At 35.5% G+C, this 20,084-nt stretch overlaps 1 protein-coding gene across 3 annotated transcripts in view; it reads right to left on the minus strand.

Moving 5' to 3' along the window:
* Positions 1-6,418: 6,418 nt before the first annotated feature.
* The window catches only part of PPP2R5E (protein phosphatase 2 regulatory subunit B'epsilon), a 76,549-nt gene continuing 62,883 nt past the window's right edge, over positions 6,419-20,084 (minus strand). For 2 of the 3 annotated variants that reach the window (XM_032187826.1, XM_032187825.1), the window contains exons 6-14: positions 16,645-16,775; positions 16,491-16,550; positions 15,764-15,872; positions 14,688-14,741; positions 14,536-14,586; positions 13,544-13,663; positions 12,373-12,500; positions 9,785-9,886; positions 6,419-7,017 (exon numbers count right to left, since the gene is read on the minus strand). In XM_032187826.1, the coding sequence (XP_032043717.1) occupies positions 6,918-7,017; positions 9,785-9,886; positions 12,373-12,500; positions 13,544-13,663; positions 14,536-14,586; positions 14,688-14,741; positions 15,764-15,872; positions 16,491-16,550; positions 16,645-16,775 (855 nt within the window). In that variant the 3' untranslated portion in view covers positions 6,419-6,917. The remainder of the gene's footprint in view (positions 7,018-9,784; positions 9,887-12,372; positions 12,501-13,543; positions 13,664-14,535; positions 14,587-14,687; positions 14,742-15,763; positions 15,873-16,490; positions 16,551-16,644; positions 16,776-20,084) is intronic. The other variant, XM_032187827.1, reaches the window with a different exon arrangement.

The following is a 20,084-nucleotide window of genomic DNA, read 5'->3' on the forward strand; positions in this document are numbered from 1 at the left end:
AAATCAACAATTACTGTCTGATGAGTGTCATGCACAGCAAATAGCGATAATACCCCTTTGTGTTTGTGAAATAGTCTGTGGGCTAATAAATTAATTACCACTGTCTGAATTCCACATTTCCTCGCTGCAGAAATCGAGGGTCTTTTGCCAAATTTCAGTTTACCTTGAGATGCATCAACAGCAGACCAGTCTACTGCCCCCAAGATGCCTAAAATGAAGGCTGTAGAACACAGATGCACATTCTGATGTAAGACATTTATGTGTACAGCTATTTTCCACTCATTGCACATTATCTGCAGAGCCAAAGCAATCTCCAGAAAATGCATGGGAGTCATCACATTATCTTAGGGACAAGAGATAAGCATAATCTGTAGTCCAACTCAGTACATTTCACGGAATGAACATTAAAAAGATATCCAAAATTGAGCCGGGCTGTTTGACCAGTAGGCTCACCCAGCTAACCCTTGTCTGCTTCCTCAGGAGGTGAAGATTCAGAATTACAGAACTGACCAGAGCTTGCTCAACCCAAGCAAAGCCTGGCATGTAACCTCTGCATTTGTTGCTAGAAGCCTGCACAGACACTCGTACAAATACTGTCTTTCCTTCCTTACTGTCAGGCCAATTACACTCGAGCTTCATTTTGCTCTGGCGGGCAGGTTGGCATACATATCCTCAGAGCACCACTCTGCTAGCCAGATGCTCTGCAAATACTGCCTCTTGGGCTGCTGCTAGCTTGGTCGGTGAAGTGCAGCCTTCGTACATCAAAAACTTGTCTCTGCTGGTGTCAAAATAAGCTCAAAACCAAGGCTCAGAAGCCACGTAGAATATTTTGACTGCATTCCCTTCCCTGTGCTATTTTTTCAGGGATAATGCAGAACAAGTTCCCAGACATTGTCAAGTGTTTATCAAAGGCATGCACCACTGTCCAGTAATACAAAGTACGTGTTTTTTCTTTTTAAATATACCACAAGATTTCGATTCTTTTTGAGTGATCTCCAGCATCTTGAACCTTCAGTGGTTTGAAGGAAGAAAAGTGTTGAGTAGACAAAATGAATAATAACGATAATAATAAAAGAAACACCCAGGAAAAAAAGAATAAAGTTTCGGTATATCATTTTTCATGTGATGGCGAGCTTCCAGAGAAACCTGAAGTCATTACTCACTTCAGGTTAGTATGCTTCCTTTCAAGGTACTTACTAACAAATTTCAGATATTCACTTTGGTTTCAGCATTTAATCTTCAAAACCAAATCGTTCTGAATTCATACTGCAAGAGCACGTATCAGTTTCTAGTTTAATATCCAGACTATTGCTTCACTGCACGTTAAAGCGATAATTGAATAGAGACTTGGGCCTTTACCTGCATGCAAAACCACTTTCGTAGGCCACAGACTTGTGATCTGGGTCCAAACTTAATGCAAGATAAACTAGGAGCTCTGCTATTACATGAGGAAACCAGAACACTCCTGAGAAGGAAAGACAAAGTGAGAAATTAGCAAAGCAATTATCATTACAAGAAGTAGGAAACTGCTTTAAGTTATTAATGCCAGTCCTTTAAGGGTTGCTTTCTAACTTGCAAGTACTCAAGACAAATCCTACCCTGAAGGCCAAATTACTGCAGGTTCGAATTTTATTTTTTGAACTTCTTTGGAAAAGACTTGCCTTGCAATAAGAAAGTAAAGAGACAGAAAGATGATAAGCGATCTGAATATGGTCTTACAAGTATTTAAGAGATTTCCAATAACAGGCTCTTCTAACGAAGACATGCAAGATCCAACTGCTGAAAATTCAATTTGGAAAAAAGTCAAAGTGGAAAGAATTTTTTTAAATCAGTCTACTGGAATAACTCACCTAGGAAAGCTGACCTTTTAAAATCAGCAGTAGATGTTTAATACATACAGTCCCCAGTTTTATCGCAGCATCCACAGTGGCCGTGCTTCTGCTAAAGCCGTTCACCAGCACTACCCCTTCCCAACCTCTACCTGTCCTTCTCTCCAGAGGCTGTTTCCCATCCAAGTAACCATCTTGAGCCCTTCTCCTCACTTCTAAAATGCAAAGCAGAGCAGCACAAGGACTGAAACAGTAGAATGATGCTACAAAGAGTAAGTCTTGTTCACCTGCTGTGTTACGGCTCAAAGGGTTTATCAAAACACTGTGTAGATCTAATGTCTGTCTTCCTTTAGCCACTGCTTTTACCTTCCTCACAAGCATGCAGTATGAGGATGCTCATCATCATGAAAGGATCTTAAAAAAAACACATAAACCTAATGAAATTGGAAGGTTATGCTGATAATTCTGGCAGAAACATAAACAGTACCACCTCACTGAGTGTTTTTTCTTAGACTAGTGTCCTTACATTTAAGGCATAGGAATAGGTAGCTGGTAACTCACTGTTGAAAAGGTAGATGATGTTTAGGCGGGAGGAGGTGGAAAAAAAAGCCAAGCACCTGGAAAACACTTCATTGCTTCTTTATTTAGATGCACCCACAGTACAGAGCCTCTTGAGCATGTGCAGAAGAGGAAGATTACACATTTATAGCTGGGAGCACCATTGAGTTCGAGTTTCTTTGATACCATTTTTAAGAAAGTAAACTATTTCCAAAGAATGACAATTGAACCCAAGAGCTTAAGACCTGCTTGTACTTTTATCCAGAGGTGGAAGATATTTTTCTTTTATTATTACTTTGATGTAAGTAGAAGACATTTTCACAGTCTGGTTGGACCAGTCTATATATTTTCATATGCACCTTTTAATATAATATAAAAAATGTTTCATTTTTCCCCCCTACCCACAGATAGTTTAATGCATCTAAATTTAAAAACAGTAATGGACCAGAGCATTCCTATGGGGAAAAATGAACTTTTGCTGCCCTCTCCTGCTTAAACAATGAAATGCTAAAATATTAAGATCTATGAATCTAATGCTAACCTTTAAACAAAAAGCATGACAGGTCATTCGCTATACTACAATCAAAAATAGGACAACAACAAGAAATGTATCGGTACTATTTATATTTGAAAACTCCTCATCTTTACATGAGGTTATGAATACAACATATTTACAGTAAGTGATCCAAATAACAAAAACTTGTATTCAGAGAGGTCATGATAAAAAGTGTACACTTCTGTGGATGGGAAGCAACACTTGGATAAAAGGTTTCAATGAAAATTAGTTCCATCCTGTTTCAAGATACTGTTTCATAAACCTTAAATGAAAAACTGGGCAATACAAAATCTGCTGCAGATACCAACTAGAAAAACTAATTTGTGTCTCACAACTTAGCTGCTAAGGGAAGCAGGTGAGCCAAAATAAAAATAAAAGAAAAAGGTCACATGTAAGTAAAAACATTCTTCAATCTTGCACTGTCACCTTTATCTTGCTTTAGGGCCACCGCTAGCAGTGATAGTTACACAATTAAGAGAAAAGGCCATCTTTGTTTTCCAAGAGAGAACCCAAACCAAATCCTTTTGGTTTTATTCGGGGGGAGAAGAATCTGTTCAGTTCTTTCTCCTTCCTCACAAAACAATAAAAAGGTTTTTAAAGCTCAAATTTATTTTCCTTTCCATAGAGTAAGAGCCTGAGGCTGTACTTACACATGTAAAATGTAAGTACAGCTGCTGCATTTCTTGCTCAAGCAATTCTTGGCTCCGACAGCCTTGATTTTTCCATATATAGGAGGAGATAAAAAATAAATTAAATCCTTTTATTTGTGCTAAGAAAACCAAGATTAAATTTACTAGTGAACGCTCCAATGGCAGTAGAACACTTTTATTTAAAGCATTCCAACCTTTGGAAGAGAGACAAAAACCACTCAAAAGCAATGAAAGGAAAACAATAAGGGAGACTTGCAAGATGAAGAAAGCAATATGTGCTCAATTTAAAGTATCTGAGAGGAACTTCACTTTTACAGCTGTTACATCCCCATGACCTGATGCAATGCCCTAGTATTGAAAATGCAGCTCTTTCCTTTTACCAGACAGTATTCAATCCTTGCCCCTGAAACCAATATGGCACAGGACATGAGCGATCACCCAGCAACTGCCCTCCGAGCAGTTCATAAAAACATTTACACAAATAAAGGTAGTTTCTGGAACTCAAGAAGCAAATGAAAAGCACAATTAAATAGATGCACTGATCACACTTGGGCCCATATGCTGCCTTCTTCTTTGCCTACAGCTCCCATCGATCCCCAGGGGAGCTCTGTGCAGCGGCAGAATATCGCATTTGGGTTGCGGCAAACAGCGGATCCCGGGGGTACAGTCAGATCATTGTGGCAAGTGCTTCTTCGCATACATCGCACAGTGCAACCTAGCGTCGTGCCAGCCTTTTAGAGTCAAGTGACTAATATCACATCGTCTCGTTCAGCTTAAAGAAAACATTCCTTCTCGGAAGTGATAAATCATCTATAAACTTTAGATACTCCCCACTATCCCCACATCAGAGGTAACATCAGAGGTAACAAAATATTGCAACCCATCAGGTTCTCATCAGTTTTGTATGATCAATACCAAAATGTCATGTCAAAACCAAAAAGTTATGAACAAACAACACTCACCTAAACTCTAAGTACAGGACAAGGTGCTTTTTCTAATTTCACATTGTTCTGTTTTACTCCACCAGGTGGAAAACATTTTTTTTTTCCTTTGTTACATCTCAATTTTTCCACAATTGAACACAGTCTTTAAGCATGAGTTTAAAGTCCACCCTCTTGCAAAGCGTGATCATCTCACACAGAAATCACACTAGTCAATATTTCTTTTTATAACAGAAATAAAAGACTGTCAAAATCAATGGGCTAAGGGACATGATTTGTTATAAATTTATTTAATCTTCAGTATTTCAGCTTGCACCTTTGCTTCAGCACTTTAAAATAAAATGTTTCAACTATGACAATAACTGCCTAATTTACATTGCGTCCCAGTCAGTGTTCTTTAAAGAAGCTCATTAATCCCATTAAACCATGTTGTGTTTGGTGTTGCATATGAGTAGTTCCACCTTTTCTTTCCAGAATTAACAGTGCCAACTTTTTACAAAATTGTTGAGCTTACAACATTTGTGTGCGCAGACCCAGGAGTACATACACTGTGACCTGATAATCCTGAAACAGTCAGTAGTCTAGGAGGGAATTCTTTTTTTTTTTTTTTTTTTTTCCTCTTTTCCGTGCCTGGAAACAAGAAAACTTCAAATCCTACTGCACGTTTAAATGGTAGGAAGGAAAATATACAAGCTTGTATTTATACTGTACTTCTATCAATGGCAACAGGTCATAAATTCATGTTTGCAACTATCACAAAGACTCATGAACACCAATTCAGTTTTATACGGTAAATACTGCTGGATTGATGGTTTAGGATTATCAATTCACTGTTGTCATATGTCTATAACAGTTCAAAAGCATCCTGGAGAAAAATCCCAAAACACATACCTTTCGGTATATAATAATGCAACTGCATTAGCTAAATATATACTGTACATAAGTCTTATCAGCATTTTACCTACCAAAGATGTAAGATTCCACTTTCAAATACAAAGCAGATAGCCAATAATGCATACTTATAATACAGCCCTCTTCTTTGTTTTGTTTTTTTTTCTTTTGTTTTAAACAATTTGGTCACAATGCACCTTTGATATAAAAGCATTTTAAACTTTATTATTAATACTCAGAACATTAGGATTTCCAGAATTTTTTTTCAGTAGCATTTGTAGAACCACTTTTGGTAACAAATACAGTAGTTAGGAATGAGCATCCAGATGAGAATGCAGAAGTATATTATCCAGAATCCTTTCCAGCTAAGATCATAGGGCTGGTATTGTGATGAGTAATAGTACTAAAACCACAAAAACACTATAGTATGTTTCTTAGAGGCTACATCCTCTTTTGCTGGAACACTTTATAAATACATATTAAAAAGTAAGGCAACAACTCCAAACAGTCCAAACTGCTATCTCAACTCATTTTCCAATCAGATCCATGACCACTGGAGATCAATTTCATGCTTGCACTGTTTAGTGTTTGTCTTTATTCTTTCAAAATGGTCCAATAAAAACATACTGTAATAATTTAGCAATTAGTATTTCTAAAACAGGTCTGGTATGTGTGTCCAATTCCATAACACTAATACTGGTTAGGTACTGAAATCTAGGGTGTTACCACTGCCCATTTTTAAAGGATTGTGGACACTAATTTGGATTTGCAATAAATAGGTGCGTGAATCCAAAGCTCCCTTTTCTACTATGTTTATCACCTACTAGTTTTTTTATTCCTAATGTTCAAATTAAAGAAGCACCAGAGACAGCCTGGTACTAGAAAATGCTCACACCAGTAAACAAAACTTTTATTCAGGACCTATGTTTTTTCATGGCCCTGATCTGAATGGACATTCAACTTATGAAGATGTGCAAAAGGAAAAAAAAAAAAAAAAAAAAAAAAGTCAAATTACAGTAAAGTTATCCAGAGAAGGAGGATGTTACACAAACTCATAAGGAAATGACAGTCTTTTTTTCTCTTTTACTATAAATACACTTAACAGTTTAGCAGAAAGACAAGCTAAATTTTAAGATTGTTCACATTTGAAAGTTGTATTATACTCTCTGCTAACGATAAATAAGGAACAGGTCCTGACAATGGAATTTGACATTGCAATTTTCATCAACAGATCTTTGAAGACTGGTTTTAAAGAAGGGTTAAAACAATGATTATGTTTGCAAAGTTCTGAGAAGTCCATCTGCTGTCCAAACTTTGGATTAAAGTCCTTATTTTTTTCCTTTACTTAGAGACAGGTATATACAGTGCTGTTGTAATAATGAAACAAATGTGAAATCTACTGTAAAGTTGCACAATACAGAAAACTGTTGCTCCATCTTCTACTACATAAATGTGTGACTCCACAGGTTAATAATGCTGTTTTGTTTTTTTGTTAAGTTGGAATTATTCCATCACGTCTAAGACCTCTCTTTAATTCCAAATCCTCCAGTTTTTTCCACAGTTCTTCACGTTCTTTCTCTTTCTTCTTCTCACTGACAGATAAATGAAACAAAAAGTTAGCAGGAGAGAAGACTGTAGAGAACTTATATAAAAAATGTACAGTTGACATTAATTAGCAACACTAATTTTGTTCAACACATTTGCAATTCTAACATATACTTGTCTTTTGTAAATTACTTTTATTTTTCCATGTTGTTACCTATTTAAGTATCACTAAAAAAAAGGAGTACGTCCATACACTGAACACAGTAACAGTGTTCATAGACACTACCTTGTAATACAGAAGAAAAAATGCAGTGGACTTTTATTATGGGTCTAATATATCATGATTAGTAAAAAAAGAATATTTTCAGTACTAATTTTCATTGGATAATTTTCATGTTTATTTAAGGAAGCTATTTTTAACTTTAAAAATAACAGCCACTTTCTAGAATAAGTGTTCCTTTATTCTTTTAGAATCACTGTTATTACATACAATACTTTCATACACCTTAGGCATCATCACCCAAGGGAAAGTTCAGACCTAAGATACGTCTTCTGGTCAGTGCTTTGCTTTTTTTTTTTTTCCCCATAAAAAATTCGATGTAGCATTTGCTTTAACAACAGGCTTTAAATAGCTGATTTGATAAAATTAAACAGCTAAACTAATATTTGCTGAACCTGCGTTATTTGTTTTCTAAATTTCCTGTATCTGCTGTAGCTTACTTTGAATAAATCTCCCTGATACTGCAAGGTGCAAAATGCATTAAATTCTATTATATCACCCTCCAGGTTCATCTGAAGTAATAATCTAATAGTTATAGAGATACAGATTCCATGCCTGTTGTGTTACAGTATTCTTGAAAATATTTCAGTAGATTAGAAATATTATTCATACACATCTTAATTCAGCCACAATGCCAACATCTAGCCCATTTATTTTAAATTGTAACTTCCAATAGTATTTTATGCATACAAAAAATAAAAGCAACTCTTAGGTAAGTCTCTTAACAGATTAAAAAAAAAAAAAAGAATAGAGCCCACTGTCACTAAAACGCACTTAAAACTGAGAAAAAAAATAAATAGCCTGACATTTTCAGGCTACTTACCAGATATTTATCATCCAATCATTTTGAAATATAGGCCTACTTAGTAAAACCCTTAGGTAATGATAACCTCATTCAACTTACCTATCTGACCTATCACAGTCATTAACATTGAATATATTTCTCCTGGTTTAGTTTAGCAAAAAAAAAAAAAAAAAAGAAAACACTGTTCTGTTAAAATAATTAAGTTTTCCTATAAAAACTAATGTAATTATCACAGTTTATACTAGAAAGTATTTAAAAGTTTTATAATGACAATTAGTTATCCAGACACAGGACATATTACACCAGTGTCTGATCATGCTAAGAGGCAAGTGCCTCGTTTTAAGGTACAAAGTGCAACTGCCATTGATTTAAGCCACTGAGGTTCCTTCATAAAAGGCTGGATTAGATGACCAGACCCTCAGCCTTTTCTGCAAGAAAACCACATAGTGCTCAATCTAGCAGATTGAGCCTTATTTATCATCAGATATCTAGAATTCATCTGCATCTTTGCTAAAATACAGCTCTAAGTCTCTAAAAGTAAAATGCTGTATTAATGTGTCAATTGTAGATTTTACATGTATAAAACTTTGTATTTTACAGTAATTAAGCAGAACAAAAGGACGGTGTGAATCCAGCCACACAATTCAAAACAAATGGCATCCAGGAGGCTTGAAAGACTGTACCAACATAGCAATTTCTGATGACATACAGCACGTACAGTACCCTTCGCTTTGCTTGTGGGAACTCCAAGTCACACCAAACATATGACAAAGTTGCAGACTGTTCAGAGTTCATGATTTTTTATTTATTTATTTATTTATTTGTGTGTGGGGGGGAGACACCTGCTATTCTGTATAAGCTAAAATTCTTGAGAAAAGAATCTGCACTGTAATTGCAAAATGAAAATTAAGGAGCACAGGAAAATAGGCAAAATAAAAATACCATATCATAATATCATAACTAATGACTGTATGAGTGGTGCACCTAATGGATCCTGCATACTCAAAGATTCAGCTACAGCAAGACTTCCGAAACAGAACCAAAAGAATTGAGAGATGCCTCTTTGCTTTAAGACATCTAGCCTATGCGCAGTGTTTTGGAAGAATCAAATCTTTGGGATTTCCCTTATGCTTTTTTCCAAACTGTGTAAGTATTTTTGTTTGTTTGTTTTTTACATCACTAAGTGAAGCATTATCTTTAAACACTTGTTTTCTTTTATTGCTGAAGAGCTTCACAGAATGGTTAAGGTTAGCAGGGACCTCTGGAGGTTATTGGGTATAACCCCTTTCTTAGGAAAACCCAGAGGAGGTTGCCCAGGACCATGCCAGATGGCTTTTGAAGATCTCCAAGAAGGCAGACTCCACAACCTCTCTGAGAGATCTGGAACAGTGTTCTGTCAAGAGCACACTAAAGACCTGCTTCCTGATGTTTAGACAGCAAATAGAGAAAACAGCTTTATATATCTAACTCTCTTGCAGTATGGGGTCAAAAGGAATTCTGGATGGATTCCCAAGCTAAGCAACAGGTACTGTATTTTATAAGGAGTAAAGAACAACATTTACATGACATTATCTTACAACTCGCAAAGAGAAGGCTCAAGAGAATATAGAGGAAAAAACAAGGCACTGTGTCAATTATGTGTGAGATAATGCAACTGCAGCTGAGTGTAAGGAATAAATTAAACAGCAGGCCTTATGCACAGCTGACAAAAAAAGCTTTAAAAAGTTACCGCTGACGATCTGACTTGTAAGTGGCTGTCAGCTCGTCAAACATGGTGCTGTTCATCTCCATAAAAGCCTTCAACACATTGTAGACTAAAGCCACAATAGCCCTGTGAAACATTAACAAAGAAAAAAAGGAGTTTAGTTTCAGGTGAAATCAAACATGAAAGAAAAGTATTTCTCTTACCATCATTTCTGCTCTTGAAAGTATGCTAATTCTTTGATTTCTATGGAACTACTCTTGATTAACACATTTGAAGGTGAGAATCTGCTCTCATGTCTCTACTGACTACTTACATGGCGTAAACCAAAATGCTATGGTAAAAGGTAACAACAGAAAGCTATCACATTGAAGATGTAATAGCTCTTGATGTGGAGCAATTCTGAATGCAACTCCAGAGATTAAAATCATCAATGCTTGCAGAAGTAACAGAATTTAAACACAAGAAGGGAATGATTCATATTTCCTTAACTTTTTTTTTCTAGGAAGCTGAATATTCAGTGCATCTCTGCAAAATACAAGGCTTCATTTCAAGAGTGATTTCCTTGTACCACTACATTTCATATTCATTTTCACGTTTGTATATCAAAAAAATAAATCTAAAAAAAAAAAACTTATGGATGAGATATTGCAGTACCTATGCAAAGCAGTATAGAGCATCTATATAAACCTCTGCTTTCTTTGCTTTTTGCTGTTCCTGACCTTACACAAAAGCCAATATATCACTTATTTTATTTCTCGTTGCTTAACTGCATAAAATGTGACAAGTGGGCTTATATAAGAGGTGATGTATAATCCTAGTAATTTCAAAAAGGTTTCAAAGGCATCTTGTCCCACAAAGGTTCAAGAAAGTTAAAGTCAGTTTACTCTTTTACACCATCTGACTAGATAACTAACCTAAAATATAACAATTTCCAAAGTAATATGGGTCTGCCAATAGTCTGATTATCCAGAGTTCAAAATTCTTTTCTGGCAGAGATGAAGATAAACAACTAAAAAAATGAAAAAGAAAAAGAGAAAAAAATCTGAAAATATTCAAAGAATTTGAATAGACTATCTATCAAGAAATCCAAGTTCCTCACCCAATACTAAAGTTATCATATACAGACACAGATCTGCTTATGAAACAACTCTTCATCCAGTAAAGTAAATGAACACTACAGGTGCAAGGAACATTTAAAGATAACCTATCCAGAAAATGCGCCAGTTCCCCATCCCCATCTTATTCGCTTCTTTCAATAAGCTTTCATTTTTGTTGCCTGCATTTAAGAATGTTCTTAGAAAGATACCTTAAATACCTTCTTTATTTCACATGTATCTTAACCCAGTTTGCATGTCAAAGGTACAACACTCCTGTGGGTATAAAACTCCGAGATCTGGGATGCTGGCGTATTCTTATTACCAGAAGCATCCCAGTACATAGCACAAAAGGTTGGGCAGGCTGGTTTGAGACTCGCAATGCAGTGTTAATGCCATGGAAAGTGTCTTTTTTTTTTTGTGTTCTGTTATCTATATGTTTCTTGAAGACCTCCAGGAATGGTGACTCAATCACTTCCCTGGGCAGGCTGCTCCAACACCACAGATCCCTTTCAGTAAAGTCATTTCTCCTAATATCAAAACTAAACCTCCCTTGGCACAAATAAAGGCCATTTCTGCCCATCTTGTCACTTGGTGCTTGGGAGTAGAGCCCAATCCCCACCTTGATACAATCTCCTTTAAGGTAACTGTAAAGAACAGTAAGGCCTCCCTCCCCTCAGCCGCCTTTTTTAAAAAGTGACATATTTTACCTTTTTAAAGATGACATGTTTTACAAATACTTTAGAGTAAGGCCTTACCAAATCAGCTGGGACCTGACCACAGCACACTGGGTTTACTAAACAGTCACCACTCTGGCTTAGAAACACATTTCAACCGAAGTAGAGTATGTGTGACATCCAACTGTAACACTGTTTTTTATGACAACATTTTCTACTACGTCATCAAGTTTAAAAATCAAAAAGCCAAATTAAGAGGATATCAGTAGGAAGCTACTGCTCTACGATTGTGCATAATAGAGAACAGCTGTATTTAAATGCATTTTGAAAAAAAAAAAAAACAACCTAATAACATACTGGTTTATATATGCTGCATAAATGTTTAGAAAAATGCTTGTACCAGAAGTCTACCAGGGGGATCAGTACCATCCGCAGTACAGCCACAAAGCCTTATTAATGCCAAGTGATATTATTCCAGATAATTTAGGAACACACTTAACACATTAACTAGCTTGTAAAAATCTGTTTACGAGAAATGCTTGATGAGCAACATTTTTTCTTCAGTAACAATGCAACATCTAATTTCTCTTCCTTCCAATTTATGAGAAGGTTTATTTTTATCCCATAAGGTACTGATTTTTGTTTACATACCAGATAATTAATAACATTTTGAGCCAAGCTTAAGCATGGTCTAATTTATATTGGCTTGAACAGAGCTGCACCTGCTCATGTCAGTTTTGAATCTGGATCTTTCCTGTTCTGTCATTCTTCAGCAGACACTTCCTTAAGTTGATCAGCAGTTTGACAAGAGGTAATTTAAAATTTAATTGCAAAAACTTACGGATTCCAGTGCTCTTTAGAAATCCTATAAAGGCTGGAAAACATGATGGGAAGTATAACGTTTGAATTCTCCTCTATCAAACTCATGATGTATTCATTATTCCAATAATACAGTGCTCTTTCAGCCACCTTTGAGTCAAAGGAATAAAATATTAATGGGAATTCAGATACATTTTTTGTAATAATCTGAAGCAAAACCAAGTCATAGAAATTTCATTAAGATGAATTAACAGAAATCATTAATTTGGGAAATAAAACTCTATTTTAATCAATAGTATAACCTGCATTAATGGTATCTTTGTACTGTAATTCAGATCCCACAGCATCCATTTTCTCTTTCCCCTGAACAATACAGTGTGACTCACTGAAGACCAAGAGCAGATGATGCAACAATACCGCAGCTATGGAAGAGAAGGGCAAGTGGAAGGACTTACCATCTCCCCTTTCTCTCAATCCTGTGACTTCCCAGTTGGAAGTAACAGCACCAGGATACGAGAGGAAGAAGGCAGGGAATACGTGAGATGAGGTCTTAAATGTGGGGAAGACTAATGACAGAATCACCTTGGCAGGGAGATGGAAACTAGGAGGGAAAACACTGATCTACATAGTGTTTAAAACAGATGTAGCCCAAGGAAGAGCCTACAGCACTCCCATCTGCCTTTGTGCCAGGACAGGTCACGTAACTTAATACAGAGATGATACAAGCCATGAATCCTGTCTCATCTTCGCATACGATTAAACTTAATTCCTATTCATCCCCCTTCTCACCATCATGCAAGAAAGAAAATAGTTTATGGGATCAATCACCTCTAACCAGACATCTCTTTAGAGAAGGATGGAGGTAGTAGAACAAGAGACACATTAAAAAAGTAAGCAAATAGATGTTACTGGGCCTATCAGTCCAAAGGCCATACAGTGAGTACCTATACCTATAAGGGCTCAAAGTCTGCCTGGATAAAATTTAAACTCTTATGTGGCTTCGGTTCTGTGCTGTAACCCCAAATATATTTAAAATGTTATAATAGAACTCAGAACTAAACATCTACTGCAACATACCTTTCCATAGAAATCCAGAAGAACAAGTATTTTAAACTACATAATATAAAATAGTATTTACATTTGAGGGGGTTTTATGTTTGAAATTGAGGCTATACATTCCTATACAAACTGACCTGAAAATGAGGACTAGAGACACACTTGGCAATTTGTTTAAACAAGGGTTCCTGGATTTTGACGAATTGTGACGGTTCAATTACATCCAAGATTTCCTCCAGCTCTCCTAGGAACATGACCTGCAGACAAGGAATGAAGCACTGAATTCAACAACTATGAATTATCTTTATCAATAAAATGCTGCATACCCTCAAATCCCACCACTTCAGGAAAAAATAGAAGCTCCCACTAGTTCAACAAGACCCTTGGTCAAAAAACCCAATCAGTTCTAGCTTTGACAGCTTCTGGATCTAGTTTCTTAAAGAAAGAAGTATGTGCAAATGCTCTATTGGTAGTCCTTTAAAGCAAACTTCAGAATTGCACCAGGATACCCATGCTGAAAAACCTAGTCTCATACAAAGACTTTGAATAGCCAAGTCTTTAAGTCTGTTAAAGAAAGTCATATAATTTTAACTCATTTTTCAAAGTAATACTGAAAATAACAGTTTTGCTATGTCATGAAATCTCAGGGATATTCAGATTTGCATTAAGAATTTGAAACAAAAATGCTAAGTATTAACTGCCTCTTAACACGTTCAGCGGGTAAACCCAGAAAATAAAACATTCTTTATACACCCTGGGAAAATACTATCCTCACATATAAACAATTCCAAATCGAACATTTTTTCCAATCTATCCTCTATATATTTATTGTCCCCTTTCTAAAACAAAACAAAATTGTATTTTCTGTGTAAAAACTAGAGCTTATTTTGTGAGTAGAAATGGCTATCAGAAGCTTTTCTCTTCATAGTCAAAACTATCCAGAAAACGATACAAAACAAAAGAACAAAAAAGCAGAATTCAAGCATAGAAAATCTTCTACAAGAACTAACACCAACATCCAATACAGCATGTGCAATCTACCTGGAGAAACGTAAGAATTCTCTGCACATTATATCATAGAGCAAACTAACTTTGTTGTTGTTGTTGTTAATACTAGCATGTCATTTACCTCTTTCTGACTGCAGGTTTTTGGCCAGAATTTCATTAAGCCTCTGATGACCTGAATAAGAAAAAAAAGAAATTAGACATATATTTTTTTAAATTCCTCATGAAAAAAATAAGCTGTTTATGACAGAAAAAAAAAGTATGAAAAATATTTACTGGTTCTGTGAGCGAGGGGTCTTTCTCCAGAAACTGTACTATGCAATATGCCAGCTGTGAAGAGAAAAAGATTTCAGAAAATGAAGTTAGAACATTTCTATACAGATATCACAAAAGTATTTTAAGAAGCCACAACAACAACAAAAAAAAGAGGCTCAAGGCAAGATGCTATACAGCTTTCTAAAAATGTATCCAATTTTACACTGAGATGCAGTTTGCACTGTGTAAATCCATTCAAAGTCCAGTTCACAGGAACAACAGGTAACACGTTACAAAAACCTTAAGGTGACAAAGTACCATACACAATTAAAAACCAGAGCAGCTCAGAATTCTAAAAACAGGAAGATAACAGAAGTTTAGATGATTGTTACTCTCTGAAATAACATTTTACACTTCTTGTGTATTGGCAAAATCATGAAAACTCACAAGATGTGCTAGCACAGCTAAAACCTGTAACATAGTCAGCAAGTGCTGCTTGAAACGCAGAACAAAGACTGCACTATCTGAAGATCAGACAGAAAGGCAACAGGTATCACGTAACAGAAGAAAAATATCATAATGAAAACTGAATGTATAAAAGGACATATGAAAGCATAAACGCGGTATTAAGAGGTCTGTGAGTGAAAACGTTTAAGGTTATGCAAAAGTGAGGGGATTACTATTCAGAAAGTTGCCAGAGCGATGAAGAGTTTAGCCAGGACAAGACTAAAGAAACCTGGATATCCTCTTGGGACACGGAAAGAGGATGATAGAATGAGAAAGGTAACCTTGTGAGAATGGGAAAATTGCAGAGAGGAAAACTGAAGAGTTAAGCTACTAAACATACACGTAGGTTACATTTTTATTTATACAAAATTATACATGTAGGTTACATTTTTAATTACCTAATCAGAATAGAAGATATTTATCACAAAAAACATAGCAAAAGAATAAAAAACTGCTGTATTGTCCCACATTACAAAAATTTTCCCCCACCTTTTTTATGTGCTAGTCAATTAAATTTCCTAAATAGCAAAAACAAACAAACAAAAAAATCATCATTCTAACTGATCAGAAAATATTTTTATAAATTCTACCTGTGCATGGAAGAGTGATAAACTCCTGACAGTATGTAAAGGAATCAGCACCTTCACCAGGAACTGTTTATGCTCTGCCTTAAGAGGTAAAGCAAAACCATTGATAATACTAGAAATTAGAAGAGAAATATTTGTTAGTGTTATCATAGAAAACATTCTGAAGGTCTGAACAAGATCTTTCTACATTCAAATAATTTAGCAGTCAGCACCTGTTTACAGACAGCAGGATCATGCTGTCTTAACAAGTGCTAAATTTTCTCCTCCTTTATATTAGCAGTGCAGTATATCTATGTAGTAATTCAGCTCTGACTTAGGAACAATGATATAAACAGCTGCACAAACCTGTTGCCAAACAGATAAGAACTTGCCTTTGTTGTTCTGTAAATTCATATACAAAAGGTGTTCTTGGGTAATTAACTTACCAGAATTACATTTGAAACATTCACACTGTTAGCATACTTAAAAAAAAAAAAACAACAAAAAACTATAGCATGCAAGAATGAAGTGTAACACACACAAATCCATCCAACACTTCTTTGGCTGTAACTTGCACCCAGTTAAATACTCTTGGCAAAAATGTGATAGATTTGCACATGAGCTTAAAGATGACCACATGCACACATTTGTTTTCAGAATAGGGGCTTATAGCAATACTTCCTTCTAAGTCTGACACTATTCTGACACATTCAGGATGGAAGTTAGAGATAGATAATAAAGACTCACTTACCTTCCTAAAATTTCCAACAGTTCAGCTACGCCATTGAAGTGTTCAGTTTCATAAACAAATCTTAAAAAAAAGAAAAAAAAAAAAGTTAAACATCAGTAATGTATCAGTTTCCTACAATGTTCCTAAGAGAAAAATACATTCTCCCACAACTTACCGTAGAAAAATATTATTAATCTGTTTTCGGATAAATGCTCTAAGACCCAGAAACTTGCCATAAATTCTGTGCAAGACTGTTTTTAGGTAGTCCCGTTCTCGAGGGTCTTCACTGTCAAATAGCTCCAACAGCTGTGTTTAAAAGAAACAGAACAACAAAAATTGAATATTGACTTTACATTTGACAAGTATGACACAGACTTCTATATGACAGTTAAATTCATGCAAACTTATACGAGTAAGAACATCTATATTACCCAAGGTGTAGAAATACAGAATTTAAAAAATCTGTTGCAACCCAGATACAACATCACGAAGCTCAGCTTATTGATCTTCACTTCTGACATAAAAATTTGGAAATCTTCCAACAACAAAGACACTTTTGTTTAACAGGCTCTAAAACGCTGCCTTCTTCCTCCCCCAAAATAAATAATATGATATTGTCGCATCTACAAATTAAGACAATTTACCTACCCCCTCACTCTGAAGAACTGAAAGACATTGCTCATTTGCTCTAATATTTTACTCCCACAATTTTGTGTCAAAGTCACATTTTTCCTAATTGCTTGTAATTTATATTATGAGCTCTTAAGTCTTCCTAGTGATTACATGGCCTGCACAACGTGGAAAGACTCAACATTGACATCTGTGCCAGCACTGGATCCGCTGTCACAGGATCTCCACTAATCTCAACATGAATCAAAGAATCAAGGACAATTAATCCTCCAGGTTGAACAAAATGTTATCTTCAATTCAGTTTAAACAAAGCAAAAACATACAAAAAAAAAACTTTACTAAGAAACTGTTAAATCAGATTTTAAAACAGCAAAATAGTTACGTGGCACACAGTCAAAACAGAATACCATCCTCTGTGTTTTATTGTACAAAATATATCTTGGAACACTGCTACCCTAAGTTGCCTTTTAGAATTAAGGTACGGAACAAGCAGCAGCAATGTCAGCTACACATCTTTGTTCTATTCCCCTTGAATCATCTATGACAAATATCTGAGTCTCACCTCACCCCTTCTCCATCTTTTCTGACACCACAACATTTGTTATTTTGGCAGACAGCTGGAATGAATTTAAAGGTAAACAAAGTAAAAAAAAAAAAAAAAAAAAAACAACTACACAGAAAATAATGAAATCTAAGCTAGTAATCAAAAGGATCTCTCTCTTACATGAAAAATAAAGTAACTGTGAACTAGTACCTATCTTGCAAGAGAAATTAAATATTCTAAAGAGACCTTACAAATGTTTAAGATGCTGTCAGAAAATCATTACAGGAATGGTAGAAAACAAAATTATCTTGGTTTTACAATCAGATAAATTATAAACACCTATTATAAGTTGATATGTAAGTCTATATATGCTACCTTATCTCTGTTAAACTGCTACTCCATTTTGAGGAGGTTAAGGAGGGAAAAAAAAAAACAGAAAAAGATGATTAAAGAGTCTTAAGCTTTCTGGGATTTTGCTTTCTAATAGTTAGGTTTAGGACTGATGTGTGTGTTCTTTTTCATTGTGTCAGATGTATCCCACTTTTCCTTGCAGTAAGGAGCTGTGGTGGGAATTTCATGAGGAAATTACAAGGTTTGTCAGCTGCCCACTCGAGGTTATAAACACATTCATTCGTTAAATCAGTTCTGCAGTTAAATAAATAAATAGTCACCTCATCCTTCCCCAAATAGCAAATTTCACCCAAAGATAGCAAACAGCTGGAAGCACTTATGTTTTTAATTTTCTTATTGGATTGTTTTTAGGAGCAAAATATTTATATTTCCAGTTCTGTAATACAGGTCCTCTGTGGAAACGTTACTGAAGTCAGACTCAGTCTGTCATTTAAAAAAAAAGATTATTTTGATTTGTCCAATTTGTTATCAGTTTTCAACAATAAAGACTTATTTTTATGGATAAGCTGCAAGACTTCCATAATTTGCATGACTACTCTGACACTAAACATACACAGAAAAGGGAAATAAAATTTCCAAAATAGCAACCTACAGCAACACAGATACTTGTGGAGGTATTTCAACAGCAAGTCTCTTAGCAACCACTGCCAACCATTTCAGGCTGTGTACCAGCGGTCTTTAGAAATGAACAGTTACACTGTTAGTGCACAACATTTTAGCAAAACACACAGCTGAAAGCCAGCAACAAATCTGTATTTAAATAAAACAAATAAAAACCAACAACAAAAAAAAAATAAAGCAAACAAGAAGCAAGCAAGAAAAAAACTTGAAAAATGCCCATTTCAAAGAAGTCCATCAAATTTAAAAAAATAAGAGAAAGCTGATTAGGAAGATTGTCACAGCTGTACTACTGGTGTCATGAAACACCCAACATGCTTTAAGTTCTTAAGGCTCAAATTGGTTTCCAATATAAGTCATTTGTAATCACAGGTTCCTAACTCTGGGCATACAAAAAAATACTGCAAGAAGAAGCGCAAGCACACTCAAGTTCCTATAGACCACAGGGAAACGCTTATAGACACAGAAATATATCTATTTGCACATGTATGTAAGGCTCAGCAGAACTTTTGATAGAAAAACATGAATTTTCAGTTGACACACGATACGAAGCACTATATAAAAATGCATCACCTAACCATATGGCAAGAGCTTCAAATTCTTAGAATTCTTTTAAGCTCCAATTGTTGTATCATCCATTTCAGATACGTAGGTTTCAAAATATCACACTTCCCCCTTTCAGGAGATATATTCTGTCATTTAGCAGATTTATTGAAGACTAATAAGATCTTCAAAATCTTTGTCATAGACCTATTTAGAAGTGTTTGGCACCTGCTGTGCCAAATCATAAAAGGGCATAAATCATAAAATCATCAAAATCATCAAACCATAAAAATGCCTTGAAAAGGTTTAAGTGAGTAGGATACCATCAGTCACAAACAAACTCAGCAGCATGTAATAGGAGCACCTGGAAACGTTTATTCTCTAGATTTGGAAGACAAACACAAACATTCCTTCTAAGTCAATCCTGCTCTACCTGAACAAAATAAAATTAGCCTGGAAAAACCTGCCAAGAGTGACTTCCCCCCAGTCACATTCTGACATCTCCATCAGGCACTGGATGACAAGATTGTTGCAACCTCTTGTTCAAATCAATATTTGGATGAACAAAAAAGGAAGCTCCACCACAGAGGTTTGATCCGCATAAAAAACACTCTCATATTTAGGAGATGGATAAAATAAAAACATGCATATTCTAATGCTCTTCTAGAGGAAAGAAGGTCTTGGGATATTAAGAAGGGAACTGAAGTCCCTTCTTTGAATTTAAGAATAGAAACTGCTTTCTTTGCTAAGTTTATCAGGTATTTTTTATATGAGTAATGTACAAGGGCAGCAAAACCACTACCTTTATTGCCTGAGCATCACAGAGAAAAGTAAAAGCTCCATGAAGAAGAGGTGAGAGAAAGGCATTC

This window comes from Aythya fuligula, chromosome 5 (assembly GCF_009819795.1).
Source record: "Aythya fuligula isolate bAytFul2 chromosome 5, bAytFul2.pri, whole genome shotgun sequence".
Taxonomy (NCBI): Eukaryota; Metazoa; Chordata; class Aves; order Anseriformes; family Anatidae; genus Aythya; species Aythya fuligula.